This window comes from Dromiciops gliroides, chromosome 3 (assembly GCF_019393635.1).
Source record: "Dromiciops gliroides isolate mDroGli1 chromosome 3, mDroGli1.pri, whole genome shotgun sequence".
Lineage (NCBI taxonomy): Eukaryota > Metazoa > Chordata > Mammalia > Microbiotheria > Microbiotheriidae > Dromiciops > Dromiciops gliroides.
Genome location: NC_057863.1, coordinates 575,736,378 through 575,756,445, shown reverse-complemented (window position 1 = coordinate 575,756,445; position 20,068 = coordinate 575,736,378). Strand labels below are relative to the sequence as shown.

Below are 20,068 nucleotides of genomic sequence, written 5' to 3'. Positions count from 1 at the left end.
ACACTCTAAAATAAACAACTGCTTCCAGATGGTATGGTAAAATATAGTAGCTGGTTAAAGAAAAAAAAAACTCATTATGACACTTCTGTTAATTTTCAAGAGTACTCACTAGATTTTCACTTTTTGATCATTTTCAAGCATACATACTTTCAGCAAACTCAATAAACTAATTAATAAATGAAATAGCATATGCACACAAATCAAGTTAGATACAAACATCTTACTTGGTGCAATGGTCGCATGAGGTCGACAGGGGGGTATAGGATATGGAACAGGTTTATGTGGATTATATGTTGCAGGAGCCTGGAAGAGGATAAAATAATTTCAGTAACAGTAGTAACAGAATATGAAATATGTTATAGTAAAAATCTGTTAGAATAAACAAAGTCTCCTAGCATGCATACTAGATACCATAAGCTATTTTTCCCTGTCCATCTACCCAGTGGTAGTGAGGCCTATCTAGTACTGTCTGGGCCAAATTTAGTATGGGGAGTTAATTGGGTGGCTCGCCATAATATTGGGGTTCAGAAAATAATGGGGGACCTCTAGGTCCAGAGTTTCCTGTAGATTTCAGTTTTAATCCTAAATTTCAGTCACTTAATTCACATATTCTCAAAAAAGTCGCTTAACTTAGTGATCCTTAAAATGTGAAATACCATGCATCAACTTCCTAACCATTAAGTGATTGAAGACGTGGTAGCTCCATGCTTTTTACAGTTCTTTGACAAAGTCCTATGACAGAACTAGGAAGGCAATATATGCAATGATTACAACAGGGTAAATAGAAAAAGGGGGTGAAAGTATAAGTATACCGATCAAACCTGATCCCCCACCCCTACCCCTCCCCAAAGAAAAGATGCACCTTCCTCCTTCCTTTGCAGAGGAGGTTTTTAGTATGGCACATAGCACACACTGTTGGACTTGGCTCATACACTGGTTAGTGCAGATGAACCAAATGGCCTATTTCTGTTTCCTCCCTTTTTATTAATTGCTACAAGGGAACACTTTCTGGGGAGGGGAAGAGGAGGGACATATTTGGAAAAAGAACATGATAAAAAATAAAGTCTATCAATACTTTTTAAATAAACATAATAAAAAAATGACAATCTAAAATCTGGATGTAAAAAATGAATGTGTCCAGAAGCAATAACAGATTTTTCACAACTAATTTGTGAATTTTTGACATTTTTGAATTTTATCTTCAGATTCCTAAGAATATAGCTATATTTTCTATCCATACATACTGGTTTACATGGGCCAAGTATCCGTGCAGCTATTCCTTTGCCTTCATTTGTACAATCTTCACCATCTTTTTTGATAGGGAAACCCTATAAAAAGAAAATTAATTATTCTGAATCATAATATGTTACACATAGAACATAGTATAATAAAAGTAGTATAATGGTAGAGTAATAGTAGTATAGTAAAAGGAAAGCAGTATTGCGTTGGGAGTCAGGAAGTCTGATTTCGGACACTGACCTAGAAATCTTCAACCTGGTGTGATTACATTACATAGAATTTTTTTGGTCTGACCCACAAAAAACAATAGTTTGGAGTCAGGCAGCTGGATCTCAGTCTCAGCACTGACACTAAGGATGTGACCATCAGCAAGTCACTTTTAAGCTCTTAGGAGCTCACTTTTTTTTTTAATAGAGTGAGGGTCACAGCATTTTATCAACTCTAAGACACCATGGGTTCTGAAATACAGCATCATTCAAAAAAGGGAATATTCTTTTTCCTTAATACCTATATAAATTAAATTAAATCAAATCAGAGTACCTCTGATTTAACGGTAGGTCTCCTTTAAACCAAAAGACTATATACAGCTCCTTTAGGAAATGGTTTTCAACAGCTGGTGTAGCAGAAAAATTCAATATCCTGTGGCCAATATGAGTTATTAACACTGCTCTGAATTGTAACCAGTCCTTCATGGCTCTGCTCAAAGCTTACTTCCTCTGAGAAGCTTTCCCTAATTCCCCCCATGATTAGTGCTCTCTGCAACTTAAAAATACTTTACGTACCAGAAAATGGCCCCAAAATATTTTTTAAAATACTTAGTTATTCTTAGTTACTTGGTTATAAATTAGTTATCTGGCCTCAGACTCTTACCAACCACATGACCACAGACATGTCACTTAAACCTCTTTGCCTCAGTTTCCTCATCTGTAAAATTAACTGGAGAAGGAAATGTCAAACTCCTCCACTTTCTTTGTCAAGAAAACCCCAAATAGGGTCATGAAAAGTTGGACATGACTGATGTGACTGAACAACAACAAAGAGTTTCTAAGATCTATGAAAAAACGGGTTGGGAGAAGAGAGTGATAAGTAAGCAGAGGGAAACTAGTTAATTTCAGGTCTGAGTTATCACAAATTCGGAAATACTACCATGCATGTTAATAATGAACTTGCAGTTCTGATGACACACTAGCATCTTCTTCATGTGTGTATTTTTTGCACCATACATTTTCTTTATAAATTTTAATTATTTTAAACTTGTTCTTTATCCACAAGAGCATCACATAATCAGAGTTTGCTTACTGGGAAAGTTCCGTTTATCTGACTGGGTTTCCCTTTAGGATATGGGTTGCCAGGAATCATTCCACAAGAAGATATCATAGCATGAGGAGCTTTACAACCTCCCTTTAAAGCCTGCAATAAAGGAAAAAGGAAAATAAAAAGAAGACTCTTTGGAAACTCCCACCTTCTTATAAAACAGCGAGTACCTGAATATGTGATAAACCAACATTTAGATAAACTCATTAGTAAGTGGCATAATAATCCAAGTTCATAAAAGAATTGAAGGAGTTGATACACTGATGTCTCATAATTAAGCAAATAAAGCATCAAAGATACCTGCATGATGACATCTAAGATCCCATTGCAGAAACATTTAATTATTTAATTATTAAAATTTTCTTCTCAGAATCATTAAGAAATGACAAAGTGACAACACCATGACATAGGGGAGGATCCTTCTTTGTGAACCTCAGTTGTCACCTGTAAGATCAGAAGACTGGGAGACTAGATGATCTCCCAGATCCCTTTTAGGCTTGAAATTCTAGGTCTCCATTATACTGCTTCTTGGAACTCTCAATTAAATCCAAAATGATATGCAGTTGTTTGAATAAAAACGCTATAAAAATTACCTGGTCAAGAATTCTCCTACACCGCTTTTTTTCAGACATGTTGATTCTAAAAAGATCTTCAATAAGGCGATAATTCTGTGCATCAATAATGTTCCTACCAGGAAAATAAAATTAATTCATGTTATTTGAAGTTCTAAATATACCATATTAGGGGAATTAATCTTTCTTCAAAGAGATATAACACTTTTCCACATGCCACCAGGAAGAAATATGATTTGAATATGTATGTTCAACATATGTGTGTGCATATAAATCCAACTTAAAGAGCTTTATTTTATGACAAAATATAACAAATAAGGTTTACATAACCTTGACCAATTGAATGAAAAAGGTAGAGTAAGTGCTCGCTCGCTCTCTTGCTCTCTCTCTCTCTCCTCCTTTGCAGAGGTGGGAGGTACACAGATGTAGAACACTGAGTATATTGTTAGGTGTGGTGTTTGGGTATTATTTTTTTTAAATATACTGCTTAGTTTTATTAACTTTTCCCCCCTCTTTTTATTTTGTTTGGGTTTTTTTGTGAGGCAACTGGGATTACGTGACTTGCCCAGGGTCACACAGCTAGTTAAGTGTCTGAGGCCAAATTTGAACTCAGGTCCTCCTGAATCCAGGGCCAGTGCTCTATCCACTGCACCACCTAGCTGCCCTTTGCCCTTCTTTTAAAAAAATATTTTTGTTATACTGAGTGGTTTTCTGGATGAGAGGAGGGGGAAATTTAGGCAATGTAAAAACAAAAGTTAAAAATAAAATTTTATTTTAAAGAAGCAGTAACATGTAATGCTTCATTTCTATCAACTCCTATCTCTTCTATAGCTTTCAATGATTTATCAAGTGCTTTTCCTACAACTCAGCTTAAAAGAACTCAAAGTTCTTTATTATTTCTCCAGTAAATACAGAGGGGAAGACCTAAAATTAGGAAGTGTCTTGGACCTCAAAGAAATCATAAATCCAAAATAATAAAGTTTTGGATTATTTGCTCTTTAACAGAAAACCTTATCATTAGGAGGGCAAAATGAAATAGATCAGGGGTCAAGTGACCAAAGCTGCAATCTTGGCTCTGCACTGTACTACCTCAGCAACTTTGAGCAAGTCACTTAACTTTTCCAGTCTTCAGTTTTCTCTTCTGTAAAAAAAGGGGGCTGAACCAGATGACAACTTCTTTATTATCCTATGAACTCAATATGCAATAGAATAAACCAGAGTCATATTCTTTTATCACAGTGTTCTGAGAAACAGCAGCATGCAGTATAAAGAATTCAAACGGAAAGCCTAACTGATAAATGTAGACAGGAACAATGCCAATTTCACAATCCAGCTTTGTGGTCTCAATTTGGGGACTTAATCTGGAAAGGGTTCTATAATAAGTACAGTAAAACCATGATTCTTTCTTGCCAGAGATCATCTAGCACTGTTTAAAATTCACGGATATTAAAAGAAACATTTACTGACTTCCTTAGTAGGTTAATTGAAATCTTTTCATCTGAAACAAAAAAGGACACCAAGAATTACTCACGAAGCCAACAGTTCAAGAGCAACCAGCTTATCTTTGCTGAAGGTGAAGCAGTTGAGGATGTTGACCACTTTCACTGCAGGAACAGCCACCATTTTCTAGTAATAGAGATAAGAAAAAGGTAACAGACAAATCACAGCATTTATTCCCCTGCTTCTGCTCCCTTCAGAGTGACATCTGTACCAGTTCTAACCCTGGGCAAGTCACTTCTGCTTCTGAGTGTTTCAATTTCCTCATCTGTATAAGGGGTTAGACTAGATGACTTCTAAGTTTCTTTCCATCTCTAGGTCTTTCATCCTATCACGCCCCCTCCCCATCTTATGCTGTTGTATATTGTTGAGATTAAAGTCACCATCAACTTCATCAAAATGCCATTACTGTTAAAACAACAACAACAACAAACCAGCTTGGTTGGGAATATTTATGAAATACCAGTAAGTCAAAATAAAGTTTAAAAAAATGTAGAGATATACATCTTTTACAGCTAAAACTGAAGAGCTAAATCAGATTAACGCAGAAATATAAATTATTTCTATGATTCTAGTATTGGCTCTGTTGTTGGTTCACTGTCTCCATTTTAACTGATAAATTACCTAAATTTTACTCAAGTTAAAAAGAAAGCCATTCCATTAAGGAGTCAAGATACTTGGGTCTCCAGTGTCAGTTTGACTAACTAGATGTACGATAGCAGACAAGCCCCTTTACTACTGAGGGACACTGGTTTCTGTATGTAAAACGAGGAAGGGGGTTAGAGGGAGTGGAATGTCTTGCTTTAAATTCCTCATATCCTATGATTCTGTATCATCCCATTACCAAAGCTAAAGTAGAATTGGGAGGAGAACCATGAGGTAAAAGGAAACAGCACAACATGGCAGAAAAATGCTGGACCCATATTCAGAAGACCTGAGTTTAAGTATATGGGCTTTGTAACCAACAAACTCTGTTGCCTAGGAAAGCTATCCATTATCTGACACTCAATTTTTTTTAACTGTCAAGTGAAAATGTTTGACTTCAATAATCCCTAAGATCTCTTGGAACTCTACAACTATTGTTCCATATATACATAGGAAATCAATAACCAATGGAGGTTATCAGATTTAAATATATTTTAAAATATCTTATATAATATACATTAACGTAAATTTAAGAATTGAATATCTCCATAGGCCCCATGAAAGATACCACAGAAAGCATCTGAGTCACTCTGCAAAAGATTTCTTTAGAGGAAGAGTCCTTTGATCCTCCCTTTACTACCAATAACACCCACACACCTTTATGTTGCTTAGTTTCCTTTGTCAGTCTCAGTACATTTGGGGATAGAGCATTCCTGACTCTGTATAGGACCATACCATGCACTTATTTTTAGTTTTATTTGGCCTTGTTTCCATCTTCTATATATTTCTTTTTAAAAATCTAAGTTGGTAACTTTCCTGTGCATCCACATAGGTCTCTTCAGATAAATCCAATTTTTATTCTTATTGGAAATGTCCTTTGTGTTTTCACATTCAGAAGTATCTTTGAACATGTTCAATCTCACCTGCCTCGCCTTGACACACTTTAAGGAAAAGGAATGCTACCTCTTTCCTTAGAACCTCATAAACTGTAGATGGAATTGCCATAATTTCTGCCCTAGTAAGAATCAGGTCCAGAACAGAATTTATCTTGGTTGGTTCCAGGACATTTTGAAGCATGAAATAATCCTTAAGGTAAATCAGTAAGTTGTTAGCTGTTCTGCTTTTCATCAAGAATTCCAAAATATGTCTAGAACTACTATATCATGCCTCAGGGCTAGGTTTGTGATCCATTTCCTAAACTTCTCAACTATTCTCTTTCTGTCCAAGTGGTTCAGTGACTCGCCTTGGTCTGTAGTATACTCCCATGAACACATCATTTCAATATCTCTCTGCTCTGATTTATAGCCTAATACTTTCCATCAGTTATTCCTCTCCCCATCGTTTCTGAATTCTCTTGTGTGAATATCCCTTATTACTATACCATTCTACTCCACCTACACTTCCTTTTACCTATCCCATTTCTTTTTGAGGTATCCCCATCTGGAGCTAAAGTCTAGTCATGGGTCTCGTGCCACCAAAACTCCATGATAACAGAAGCCAATTGAGTTCCCTGGCACTAGCTGTTCTCTTGCTTAATCCTGGGCTATGCAGGTTTTACCACTGGTTCCTTGTTTGGATTGGTTTTTCTTCTGCGTGTTTCGCTTGCTATTCTTCTCGCTTCTTTGTAGTCCTCTCGCTAGTAGCCATCTGTGGGGACATATACAGGCATTCTTCTCATGCCCTTGTCCTTTTCAATTTACAGCTTTTTTGATTAAATTAGCAACACACCTGTCATATGCACTCTGGTCAGTCTCTGTTAGGGATGCTCCATTCCTTGCTACGAATCTGTCACCCCAAGACTGTAAGCTGTGAGCCAGAATCCAAATCAGTAGGGTGTCAATACTGTCTCCCATGGACAGTCATAAAAAAGGACTGTCAGGTTTCTTTCCTGCTCAAGTGTGATGTGACAGAAGGCAGTGTTGGACTCGAAGTCAGAGAGCACCATTTAAGTACAGATTGTGCCACTGTTAGCTATGGAGTCTCAGGGGTTCATTCTACTTTCTGGAGCTTCAGTTTTTTCATCTAGATAATGAGGGTATTGGACTAGATGACCATCCAACGTCCTTTTCAGATCTAGTGACATGATTCTAAGACTTCATGTGGTGTATAAAATGTAATTTGTATTGTTCTGAATAATCGCTAGCTTTTTCAAAATGGGAATCAAACAAATTTAAAGTCGTCTTGGCTGATTCACAAGTTTTCAAACTGGCTGGAATTTTAAAAAATCAATGGAATAACTGGGCAAGATAGTAAAACAAAGAAGACATTTGAGTAGTATTTTCTAAGAAAAGAAAAGGGAGTAAAATGAACTTACATGTTGTAATGCTTTCACTGCCTTCAGCTGGGGTTCAGCCCAAGAAAAGTATCTCAGTAATTCAACTACCTGAAAAAAGGGATAATTTTACTCATATGGGTTTAAAGCAAAATCAACTATCCTTGATATATTTTCTAGGTGAGTTTTATGACTATTTCTATGACATTCCAACTGTTTTCCCCAGAGTCAGACTAGGATCATGGTTGTAACGATTGGAATAACGCCACCTGCTGGATACTTACTGTAGAAGAGTTCTGCCCATGAAGCAAAGGTCTTTGAGGGCAAGACCAGGAGTCTTTTCTTTGGTATCAGGAAGTGACTCGGAGTAGTGGGAGGAGGAAGGAGGAGACTGGCGCTCTTTCCTCTGGACTCTGGTGGAGAAGGGAGCTAAAAATGTGCTCTCCCTTTAATAGATAGAAATCTAGGCCTTTCTCTCTCTCCTTACCAAATTCTTATTCTCCTTAATAAATGCTTAAAAGTCTAACTCTTGCTAAAGCTTATAATTTATTGGCGACCACTCATTAGATATTTTAGACAGTTTAGCTAGAATTTTAGCCCTTAACAGATGGCTGACCACGAAGAGGAAAGCTGAACCTCACTTCTGATCTTCCGGTTGGGTAAGAAATTTTCCCTACCCTAACCCTTTAAATCTTAAGTACTGCTGAATTGCCTGGTGTTTTCCCTTTAAATTTTTTCAAATGGACCTTTTAAACTCCCTAATTATCCTATTTTTGATTTTAGTCTGTTTAACCAGACAAATGGGAGATAAGATCATGTTAATGCTTTGTTTTTGTGGATTTTCTATTTTTCTTTTTATTTTTGTTAGAAGAGCCAGCAACTTACTCACACAAGGAAATATCTCTCCCTCTCCCAACCATGCTTTTTCAGAGAAACCTGAAGAGATTCCTGCAGCTTTTCCCAGTTCTAACACTAATTGTTGCTCTAATTTTGCATGCCTGGAGGCAATGACCCACCCTCTAGAAGCTTTTAATCCCCTAGCACCTGGAGGCAAAGTGGGGGAAGAGGAATCCAGGCCTGAGTTCAAAATCAAGTCTGATTCAAATTGCTCTGGTCCCTCCCCTCCTCTCCAGACCCCACCCTCTACTCCTCCCATGGCCAAGCCCATTGCTTCCCGGGCCTGGGAAGTCCAGAGATCTAATGCTCATGCGCAACATTCTCTAACTACATTTGCAGCTTCAGGCTCAGCCCTTCCCCAGCCTGGCTGTGCTTCTGAGACAACCTTAGAAAGCCCTTTAAATTCCAGATATGCTCGTTTTGTTCATAATTTTGCTAACCTGCTTTTGTCTTTAATTAGTAATATCATAAAGCATTTGTATGGTGAAAAGACTGACAGACAATATAGAGGGGTTAAAGAAGAAAAATTTAAGCTGTATAAGAATGACAATCATCAACATAGTTCAAGACTCTGCTTCTTTTGCCATGGAAGGGTATATATTGTACAGAAATGTAGAAGTAAGGGGCAAGGTATTGATATGAGTGTTGGGGATTTTAGATATCAGAATCAAAAGTGTTCTGAATTCACTCAGAGTAATAGTATCAGTTCAGAGGTTACATAGGATTTCTATGCTATTATATATACATTTTGAAATTAATGGTATGGGTTTATTTTCATAGAGATTTTCATGCTTTTGAGATTGTGTCTTATACTTAGTTTCTAAAACAAGGAGAATATTTGTAAAGCTTTTTATAGTCATATGATCAAGTTTATATTTTATAATACTCTTATTAATATTAAGTTCATATTCATTTAGATTTCCCTAGTTTGAATTTCATTGTCTTTTATTGTTCCATGTGTATTTTTTTCTATTTATTCATCTCTAATTTTGAAACATTGCAAGATGGTTTTGATTTCATAATACAATGTTAATTCTAGGAGTATTGTGCTCCCATATTCTGAGTTGTTTGTGTTTGTTATTTTTTCTCAACTGATTATTTGATCAAACTCTTTAAAGCATTTCCTTGGCAAATTGGTTGCCATGGCAAGTGTAAATTGATTCTAGAAGTATTATTTTTGATAAGCATATTTTAAAAAAAAAGAGGGGAATGTTTGTAAAAGTTTTCTTTTTTCAAAAAAAGTTTTCTTTAGGATTGTGTTGTGCTTTAACTTGTATTTAAATATGTTCAGATTTTTCAAAAAGTAATTGTATACTAAGTTTTAAAAAAGGGGTATTATTTGAAATTGTTGCATAATTATATATTGTGTTCTGAGTCAAGATGTATTCACATTTTTTGCAATCATTTATTATCCTCAATTTTTAAATCCATATGAGACTTGGATTATGGGAACTTATCATTTAAGACATTAATTGCCTTTATTCTGAGTTATCAGATGCCAGTTGGCCAAGATGCCATCCAATCACAAGAGGAATACATGCAAGAGCAGACACTGAACTGTCACATGAGGGGAGACATGCATGAAGTCAAGGTATGGCCGAGGGAACGGCTTTTGACAAATGTTGAGGTTGGATTCTCTTGGTTTAATATTTTATTTTATTTTTCCCCACAATATTGTACAGATGGCTGGAAGTATCCATCCCACCCATCTCACTTCTACACCTGGCTTCTATGCTCCCTCCTATATGCCTGATGCCATGGACCATCTCAATCCCATGCATCTGATTAAGTCTGACTCAGTTTCCTCCAATATGTTCGGTGGCATGGACATATATTCCATCCACCTATTTTAAGCCTGGCATACTGCATGGGCAGTATATATTGCTCAAGTGTGGGAATGCTCATATCCCATCATTTCTCTGTTCTTTTATGGTAACCCCCATAATTATCTCAGGTGTCATGATAAATACAGTGTTGAATTTGGCCTTGACATCTGTTACTAATTATATTAGATTTTAAATTTCTCATAATGGCATGAGGATAATTAGGCAGATGATGCAAAAAGTGATGAAACAAAGATAAAAATTATTTTTAATAATTAATATTGCAGCAATTGTCTTCTCAATTACCCTCCATAAGGGGGACTATAGTAATATTATAATTTTAAAGAATGTTTCAATTTTTGTTTTATTATATGTTTCATGTGTAACAACTAAGAGTCTGTATTCCCTTAGACATGTTTTTGAGAACTTTCATTGTTTGATTTGATTATTGACAAAGCTATTTTAAAGTTGTGTTAAGCTCAATTTTGTAGGAAATTTCCTGGCTGATTACCAGTATCCACACATCAACCCCTGAAAAGACTTCCATTCCACGACTACACCTAGAGGACATCTGAGAAAAGACTTTCAGAGACTTTAAATGAACAGTTTTGTTTTGTTTTTTTCTCTTTTCTTTTTCTGTTATAATATACACCATCTGTAATATGTATTCTCTGCAGAGGCCCTCCCTTTGCAAGACTAATGTCAAAGCGTCGGTTCATGAGGACAAAAAAAAAAAATCGCCCCTCTGGACAAAACTTTCCTCTCTTCCTTTTCTATATTGTTGTTCACATATTATTAGTTAGCAATAGTTATTATATTGTTTTTACTGTTCCGTCAAGGAAACATTTTGTTTCTTGAGGAACAACAGGGGGGACTGTAACGATTGGAATAACGCCACCTGCTGGATACTTACTGTAGAAGAGTTCTGCCCATGAAGCGAAGGTCTTTGAGGGCAAGACCAGGAGTCTTTTCTTTGGTATCAGGAAGTGACGCGGAGTAGTGGGAGGAGGAAGGAGGAGACTGGCGCTCTTTCCTCTGGACTCTGGTGGAGAAGGGAGCTAAAAATGTGCTCTCCCTTTAATAGATAGAAATCTAGGCCTTTCTCTCTCTCTTTACCAAATTCTTATTCTCCTTAATAAATACTTAAAAGTCTAACTCTTGCTAAAGCTTATAATTTATTGGCGACCACTCATTAGATATTTTAGACAGTTTAGCTAGAATTTTAGCCCTTAACATGGTCAAGGGTCCCAAGATCAATTAAAGTATAAAATACAGGATATATCAGAAAGTTCCCAATTCCAAAAGAAAAATGGTTGTAGTAGTAGTCATATAAATGCAAAGACATTTTAATTAATGATGACTGAATGGAGAAACTGCATATAAACATTATATAAATACTGGTTAAAAAAAAGTTTTAGCCAAAGACTAAAGAGACCTTGCAATAAAAGACACTCTGGAATGAATGGTCTGGTTCAAGGGCGGGCCACGATTTGAACTAGTGAAATAGACTGTATAGCATTAATATCAAGGTCTATTTCCCCAAAGGCATAAGCAACATGTATATTTCTCAAAAACAGGGAGAGGAGAAGCACTACTGATTATGTCTTTTTGGGGGGTGGAGGGTCAGGGGGATGGGTAGGATTATATCACTTGGAACAGGAAGAGAAAAAGTCCTTTGTAAGCTCACAGCTTTGTAATATCAATGTTGAAAATGGATCTATCAGCAAATCAGGATAATTTAAATAAATTTAAAAGAGGAGAGACTGGTCATTATCAGTATCATCACCATTATTGAGGCAATGCTAGGTAGTACAGGGGATAGAGTGCTAGAGCTAGACCTGGAGTCAGGAAGACTTGACGTCAAATCCAGTCTCAGACACTCACTAACTTACGTGACCCTGGGAAAGTTAGTGAAGCTCTGCCTCAGTTTCCTCAACTGTAAGATAAGGATAATAGAACTTACCTCCCCAGGATGTGCAATATTATATGTAAAGCACTTAGCACAGCACCTTGCATGGTAGGTGCTCAATACATACTTGTTCCCTTCCCTTCCCTCATCACCTTATCTGTTCTAGATTCCCCTTCCCCTTTTAACTCTCTTTACTTACAAGTACCTTGATAACTAGTTCAATTGGAACAATACTGAAACAGTAAAAAATTGGGGTCCTAATCTTAATTTGACAACTGACTATTTATATGGCTTTACAATACAATTTGGTTTCTCTGCACCTCATTTTCTTCTGTTGTATTATCCTAGTCTTATCAGGCACTAGTGGAAAGAGCTTAAAAAAATCAAATTAGTGAAGCATTTTTTTGTTCCTTGGAAGAAGGCCCTTTATATATGAGGTCATAAATATGCATACTTCTAGGTACTTGGATGGTAAGAATGCATACACCTTTTAAAAAGGTCGCATTGCCAGTAAAAGCCGTCATCCAGAACCTGACTAATCAGAACACTTCATAACCTAGGATCTTAATAAAAATCTTCTGCCTTGTAAACTATTCAGCCAATGTTAGCACACTTTGAAAAAGTCATATAATATTAATTTATCTTTGATGACAGCTAAACAGAATACATCTAAAGAGAAAAAGAGATCTTTTTCTTAAAACACTATATCCATAAAAAGTAGAAAGCTTTTTTGAAAGGCTTAAAAAAAATAAAGTTCGATTAGAAAAGAAAGAAGCTTAAAGGACTTTCTTCTAAGAAGAAAGTGAACAATCTGTTAAAGCAGTAAGGTTTAGTTATGAGATGGTAGAATTACTAATCTAAGGTTGCCCCATATTTATTAAATAGAATAAATCTTTAAGTTGAAATCAGTTCTTCTCCCCTACCTTTCCACACATCCCAGCCAATATAAAAAACAAAACCCCCACAATGAAGTTCTCAGAGGCTTAAAGGTCAAAGGTAAGGAGCAGAAAATATCAGAAGTTCTTGAGAAATGCCTGAAAATAAGTTAAATTCTAATATTTGCTACTCATAGAATACCTTTTCTTGTTAGTGGCCTATGTGTGATTAGTAACAAATACTTTTGTTTTTGCTTTTGTTTTTCATTTTTTTAAATCTTAATAGTATTTTAATTTTTTTTCAGTTACATGTAAAGATAGTTTTCAACATTTGGGTTTTTTTTGTTGTTGTTTTGGGTTTTTTGGTGGGACAATGGGGGTTAAGTGATTTGCCCAGTGTCACACAGCTAGTAAGTGTCAAGTGTCTGAGGCCGCATTTGAACTCAGGTCCTCCTGAATCCAGGGCTGGTACTTTATCCACTGTGCCACCTAGCTGCCCCATAACATTTGTTTTTATAAGATTTTGAGTTCCAAATTTTTCTCCCTCCCTCCCCCCTCCCCAAGACAGAAAGCAATCTGATATAGGTTATACATGTACAATCACATTAAACCTATTTCTGCATTAGTCACTAACAAATACTTTTTAACTGACCAACAGAACACCTGCCTATTTCCAGATGATTTCTACCATTTGTGTACCTCTCTCAAGTAATAAATCTGCTAACAGTGATTAAACTATGACATTGGGCTTAAAAACAGGAATCTGGGAATTGCCAGATTATTACTATGACTGTTCTAAGTCAAAGTTTCAGTGCCACAAGTGATGCTGCTTCCATTATGGCACTACCAACAAGATGGAATGCATTTTAAAAGTCTTGAATAATCACAGCAGTAAATGAAACAGGGCCTCAAGTGATTGTGGGGTATTAAAATCTTTTACATGATAATATTGTCATGAAAACAATTTCAATGCTAAAAACAAAACAAAAAAAAATTGAACAGTACCTGTTCACTTGAGAAGTATCCATGAACATATTCAATTGCTTTTAATTTGTATTCTGTCAAAACAGCCTAAAAAAAAACCACACACACACATAGTTCTGTTAAATATGTAAATACCACAAACAATAAGCATTCATAAAAACTGTCCTGTAAAAAAATATCAAGTATGCCATGTTGTCACTGAGCAGCAGGATCACACAGAAATTTAAAAGTTGGTAGGTCATGTGTCACAATAACAATAATAATAACTAGTATCAAAGCACTTCACAACATTATTTCATTTAATCCTCACAATGACCCTGAGAGGTGGGTGCTCTTTTCCCCCTTTTACAGTCAAAGAAACAGGCAAACTGAGTTAGTTATAAAATGACTTGCCGGGGCCACACAGCTAGTGAGTGTCAGAGGAAGAAGGATTAGTGCTCAAATGTTCCTGACGCTGGGTCTAGTGCCCTATGTACTGCACCACCTGGTGGCCTGACTCTTACCTGAACAGGAATCCCCCACCTACAACCACCCTGACAGGTGTGGTTCAACTAACTTCTGTCTGAAAACTTTTTGTGTTTAGACCACCTTCTGCAACAATCCTTTTTACTTTTTGACAATTGTGTTCTATCTAGCTGAAATCACCTTGCTGAGACTTCTACTCCATTTTTATTCTGTCACAAAAGCCCCTTACCTATTTCTAACCCTATTCCCTAGGTTCGCTAGTCATGGGCTACTAGAACCCGGTCCTTGGTTAAAGTTTCAAAGCTTTCATCAGTAGATGCCTCTCTCTCAAATTCCTGTCATGACTGTGAGAAATCAAAATAGAAAGATTCCGAGTTTATGCATATTCTAAGAACTTGAATACAGGTAGTAAAACATCTGTCTGAAACTTGGAATGCCAATTCTCACTTTAAATGGTAGTGGGTGTCAGAGTTGGTATAGCATCTGGGTTTTTGAAGAAGTTGAATGAGTTGAAAAATTTCTAGGACCCAGATGGATTCCCAAGTGAATTTCTACCAAACTTTTAAAGAACAATTAATCCCAATACTATATAAATTTGAAAAAATAAGAGCTTCAAAAAAGTTTGGAAAGACATGTATGAAATGAGGTACTGGGAGGTGAGCAGAACCAAGAGAATATTCTACACAGAGACAGCAATAGTGTTTGATGAAGAACTATGAATGACTTGACTATTACCAGCAATGCAATGATACAGGTTAATCCCAAAGGAATATTGATGAAACATACTATCCACCTCCAGGGAAAGAACTGATATTGATGGAACATATTGGGACATGCTATTTTTCACATTCTTTCATTAAATGACAAATATGGTGATGCTTTCCATGATCATATATGTATAACCCATCTCAGATTATTTACCATCTCAGGGAGGGGTAGGGGAGGGAACAAGGGAGGGATAGAGATTGGAATAAAAAATTAAAATTAAAATGTCTAATCTGGAAAGGTGGGGGAGGGGTGTGCTGGGAAGGGTACAGGAGGTATATATGTATTTATATAACACATATATATGCTGTGCATTTATAAGTTATTTAGGTATTTATATAGTAATTATATTTAAACAAATTTGTCATAAATTATTTATATAAATTTATATGTATTTGTTATTTATAAAACATTTATTTAAGGAAGTAAAATACTAAGTTATGTGTATTAGAATATATCTAGGTATATCTAAATGTAATAATGCAGAAAATTTACGTTATATATGTGTCTTTGTGTATATTATATCAATGTTTGATATACGTATAAAATATCACATATCACAAATAAAATAAAAAATTTTTAAAATAAAAATAAATTAAAAAATTTTTTAAATAAATAAAAATAGGCTTCTCTTTACTAGCCTAGGAAACCAGAAATGGTATTAGTAAAATGAATTTTCAATTAACAGTCACTAAAATGTCAAATGTTTGGTTGTGGTTTTTACCTTTCAGAAAACCAGTCTATCCTACCTTAACAAATAGCATAAATACTGTCGGTGAATATTTGTTTCTAGTGACATTCAATTGCATCATTGACGTTTTCTAGGAATACAGATGGAAAGTCTAGGAAGGGGCAGAATTAAGGACATAAATGGAGATGTTAGCTTGGGCAAAGAGATGGGTCACATCTCTTTTTAATTTATTTAAATTTAAATTTAAATTTTAAATTTTAATTTTAATTCTCCCTAGGGGAGAATTAAACAGAATGGGGGGCTGGGGGGAGGGGACTAGAACAGTTCTGAGACCATAATTAAAAGATTATTGGGGCAGCTAGGTGGCACAGTAGATAAAGCACTGGCCTTGGATTCAGGAGGACCTGAGTTCAAATCCAGATTCAGACACTTGACACTTACTAGCTGTGTGACCCTGGGCATGTCACTTAATCCTCATTGCAATGCCAAAAATATATTCCCCAGCATTTTTCAATATTGTTTATTCAAGTACTCACACCAACCTAGTACTTGGTCAGCTTCGACCCACTTTTCTATTCAACACTGAATTAAGTTTATTAATCAGATGTGAAAGAGAACATCCATTATAAAGTCAAGAATTTGTGTTAAAGTCTTTTGGGGAAGGCCATATTCGCTACAAAATCTTTTATCATCTTCACAGAACATTTCCCTCCCTCCAAAAAGCATCTTATCACTTTTTTAAAAAGCTTTTCTCAATATATAACTTAGAAGTATTCCACACCCAAGCAAGATTAAATACAGTATAAGTAATATTATGTGATTTAGAGGTCCTGAATTGGGTATCTGTGATGGCTCAACAAGTTACAGGCACGAAAGCTATGCAACACACACATAAACATGTATTTTTTTTGTTGTTGTTTGTTTGTTTTTTAGTGAGGCAATTGGGGTTAAGTGACTTGCCCAGAGTCACACAGCTAGTAAGTGTTAAGTGTCTGAGGCTGGATTTGAACTCAGGTACTCCTGACTCCAGGGCTGGTGCTCTATCCACTGCGCCACCTAGCTGCCCCCTAAACATGTATTTTTTTAAAGTACATACCGTACTATGAAAAAATAATTTATTAAAATGGCCTTGGGTTTTCACGTTTTAAGACAGCATGTATAGTAGAAATTGGAGTTAGGTGACTGGGTTTAAATCCTAGCCTGCTACTTTTATTTGTGACCTATGATAAAATCAATCATATCACCTTCGTTTCTTTACCTGTAAAACAAAGGGGATAGACAAGATTTTCTTTAATGACTCTACTTCCTCAGTATACAACAACCTAAAATATGGTTAGGGGGTGGGAAGAATAACTTGAAGATATGAGGTAGTAAAATTAAGAAAGGCATTCTTTCTCTAAGAAGTAGGAAGTCTAAATAAATTTTCTGGGGTAAATTAGAACAATTTCATTATGGTGGTTTCCTATAAAAAGAGCTATAGAGAATGGAGAGTAGAAAATAAAAATGACAAACTGGATACTATGGAAGACTGCAGAAAGCTGCATCAGGGATTTGTAAGAGTCAGTTAAATTTTTCTAGGGGACAGTAAATGGTAGATGGGATATGATTGTCACCTATAGCACAAGTATTGGCTGAACCCAGGCCTGAATCATTAACCAAAAACAATGGTGCAAGGAATTAAAATAAGTTAAATCATCAGCCAAACAAGAACTAAGATTACTTTGTTTTTTGGTTGTTTTTTTTGGTGACACAATTGGGGTTAAGTGATTTGCCCAGAGTCACACAGCTAGTATGAGTCAAGTGTCTAAGGCTGGATTAGAACTTAGGTTCTCCTGAATCCAAGGCCAGTGCTTTATCCATTGAGCCACCTAGCTGCCCGGATTACTTTGTTTTTAACATAAATACACTTAGGAATGTGTATCTTTTATATCGTTTATGCTCCAATTCCAATATGTTGAGTCACATGCAAAACAGATAACTGACTAGCTCCTTAAACATTTTAGATACAAAAACAAGATATCATAGCTATTTTACTTCTCATGTCTTTGGCCTAAACAAGCTGTAAGAGATCAACAATCATCTGGTCCAAAATATACTTGAACAGGAATCCCTCAAACATTTCTAACAAATGGTCATCCAGACTCCACTCCAACAAAGATACCAAACTCACTACCTCCTAAAGCAGCTCATTTCAATTTCACAAACATTCATTTATTGACTTCTTTTTCACAAGCCCTCCCAGTGAAATGTGAGGAAACACATTATCCTCAAGTATCTTTCTTAAGACATGTTATTAACATAAGATTTAAACAGTTCAAGATAAAAAATCTCACAAAACTATAAAGGTTTCATTACCAAGTGAATTTGGACAGAATAACTACTATTGGAGTTCAAAGAGCAAAATACACAGAGGATGGTATGGCTGGTGAAGACAGCAATGAAGGATGGGTAGGATTCAGATAGACAAAGAAGAGAGGGAGAAGGAAGGGACAGTGAGAAAGAAAAAAGGACAAGAACAACATGGAGGTAGAAAAGCACATGATTCTGCTAGAACCCAACTAGATTTGTTTCACTTAGTTTTTATTACTTTCATTAAAGTTATCTCAGAGTTTCTCAACCACCCCAACCCTACCTCTTGAAGGTTGTGAAGTAAGTCTAAGCAATGGTAAGGGAGAATTGATACCAAAAGCCTTCACAGCAATATGTGGCCAGAAAATAACTGTTATCCACTGAGTTATTATAGGAGATGGATGTGTTAACAGAGCATTAACCCCAAAGCATGACAGAATTTGAGATACTGGTATTATTACCCTCTCTTAGAAGGAAGTGAAACAAATCTAGCTGAGTTGTAACCCCAGTTTTGCCAGTTATTAATTGCATAATCCTGAGCTTCTATAAGCTTTAATTTCCTCAGCTGCAAAATGATGTACTTGAAGTAGACAGTTCTAAAATTCTATAGCTACTTTTGACTACAAAATGTCCTTCATTATTTGCCAAGTGAAGGTCTTACCAAATACCTGATATTTGACCAGCTTGGGTTTTTTTGTTTTTGCTGCTGACTTTCCAAAAGAAGGAACTGCAGTACCCATTCCAAGTCCTCATCTTTATATGCAGTAGAATTAAGGTTCTGATGATAAGGCACTGAAAGACTTACAGCTTCTCAGAAGACAGATGACATTTCCCATCCAAACCTAAGTACCTGAGAGTCTATTTTTGTCCAATCCTTCATAACTAGTTGATATCTAAGCCAAGACTAGGATCCAGGTCTACAAACTTCTAGTCCAGTTTCTTTCTACTATCACCATTCTATACCTTCAAGAACTAAGTTTTTCCATTTTTCATACTAAATAGAAATCTACCTTAAGTATTATATTCAGATTTTGTATTCCAGGGAAGAATATCAACATTGGGGAAACAACTAAAAATCCAATGCTTTACTAGCGTGGGGGGGGGGGGCAGTGATGCAGACAGGGATTTCTACTTAAGTTCATATTTCCTCAATATATTTGATAGTTAAAATATTTTAACTATAAAACATTCAGCATATAGTAATGTTAAGGTAGGTTAGGGCAGCTAGGTGGCACAGTGGATAATGCACTGGCCCTGGATTCAGGAAGACCTGAGTTCAAATCCAGTCTCAGACACTTGACACTTACTAGCTGTGTGACCCTGGGTAAGTCACTCAACCCTCACTGCCCCCCCTACCCCCCCAAAAGTTAAAGCAGGCTAATCTGTGTGTTTCTGCCCGTCAAAGCACCACTGCTTACTGAGGAGTTCATGAGACTGCACAGAAAAGCAGAACAAAGTTTATATTCATTGTTGGGGCCCAAGAATCCTCATTTCTTCTTCAAGTGAGTTTTCCAAAAGGATACTTTTGAGTTATTCAATTTCACAGTGAATAACATGATACATACTAATTAGCTTGCCTCATCTAGAAAGAAATAGAGTAACATCTCAATAGTGAATAACAGGGAAGGAGCATTTGTAATTGGTATATGCTCTAGGTCCTGGTCTTCACCAAGGTCACTTGATTTTACCCCCTTCTGAGCCCATAGCATGGGTATTTACATCACTTTGCAACTATGTAGTACCTCTACAATGCTACAATACAGTCTGGAGT

The 20,068-nt window shown here is 36.1% G+C and overlaps 1 protein-coding gene across 3 annotated transcripts in view; it reads right to left on the bottom strand.

Moving 5' to 3' along the window:
• The window catches only part of PROSER1 (proline and serine rich 1), a 30,187-nt gene that overhangs the window by 7,308 nt on the left and 2,811 nt on the right, over positions 1–20,068 (bottom strand). The window contains exons 2-8 of one of the 3 annotated variants that reach the window (XM_043995868.1): positions 14,049–14,114; positions 7,582–7,650; positions 4,657–4,751; positions 3,147–3,240; positions 2,539–2,649; positions 1,245–1,328; positions 225–303 (exon numbers count right to left, since the gene is read on the bottom strand). In XM_043995868.1, coding sequence (XP_043851803.1) covers positions 225–303; positions 1,245–1,328; positions 2,539–2,649; positions 3,147–3,240; positions 4,657–4,751; positions 7,582–7,650; positions 14,049–14,114 — 598 coding nt within the window. Of the gene's footprint in view, positions 1–224; positions 304–1,244; positions 1,329–2,538; positions 2,650–3,146; positions 3,241–4,656; positions 4,752–6,825; positions 6,915–6,995; positions 7,348–7,581; positions 7,844–14,048; positions 14,115–20,068 lie in introns of those variants that run through there. The other 2 variants (XM_043995869.1, XM_043995870.1) reach the window with 2 other exon arrangements.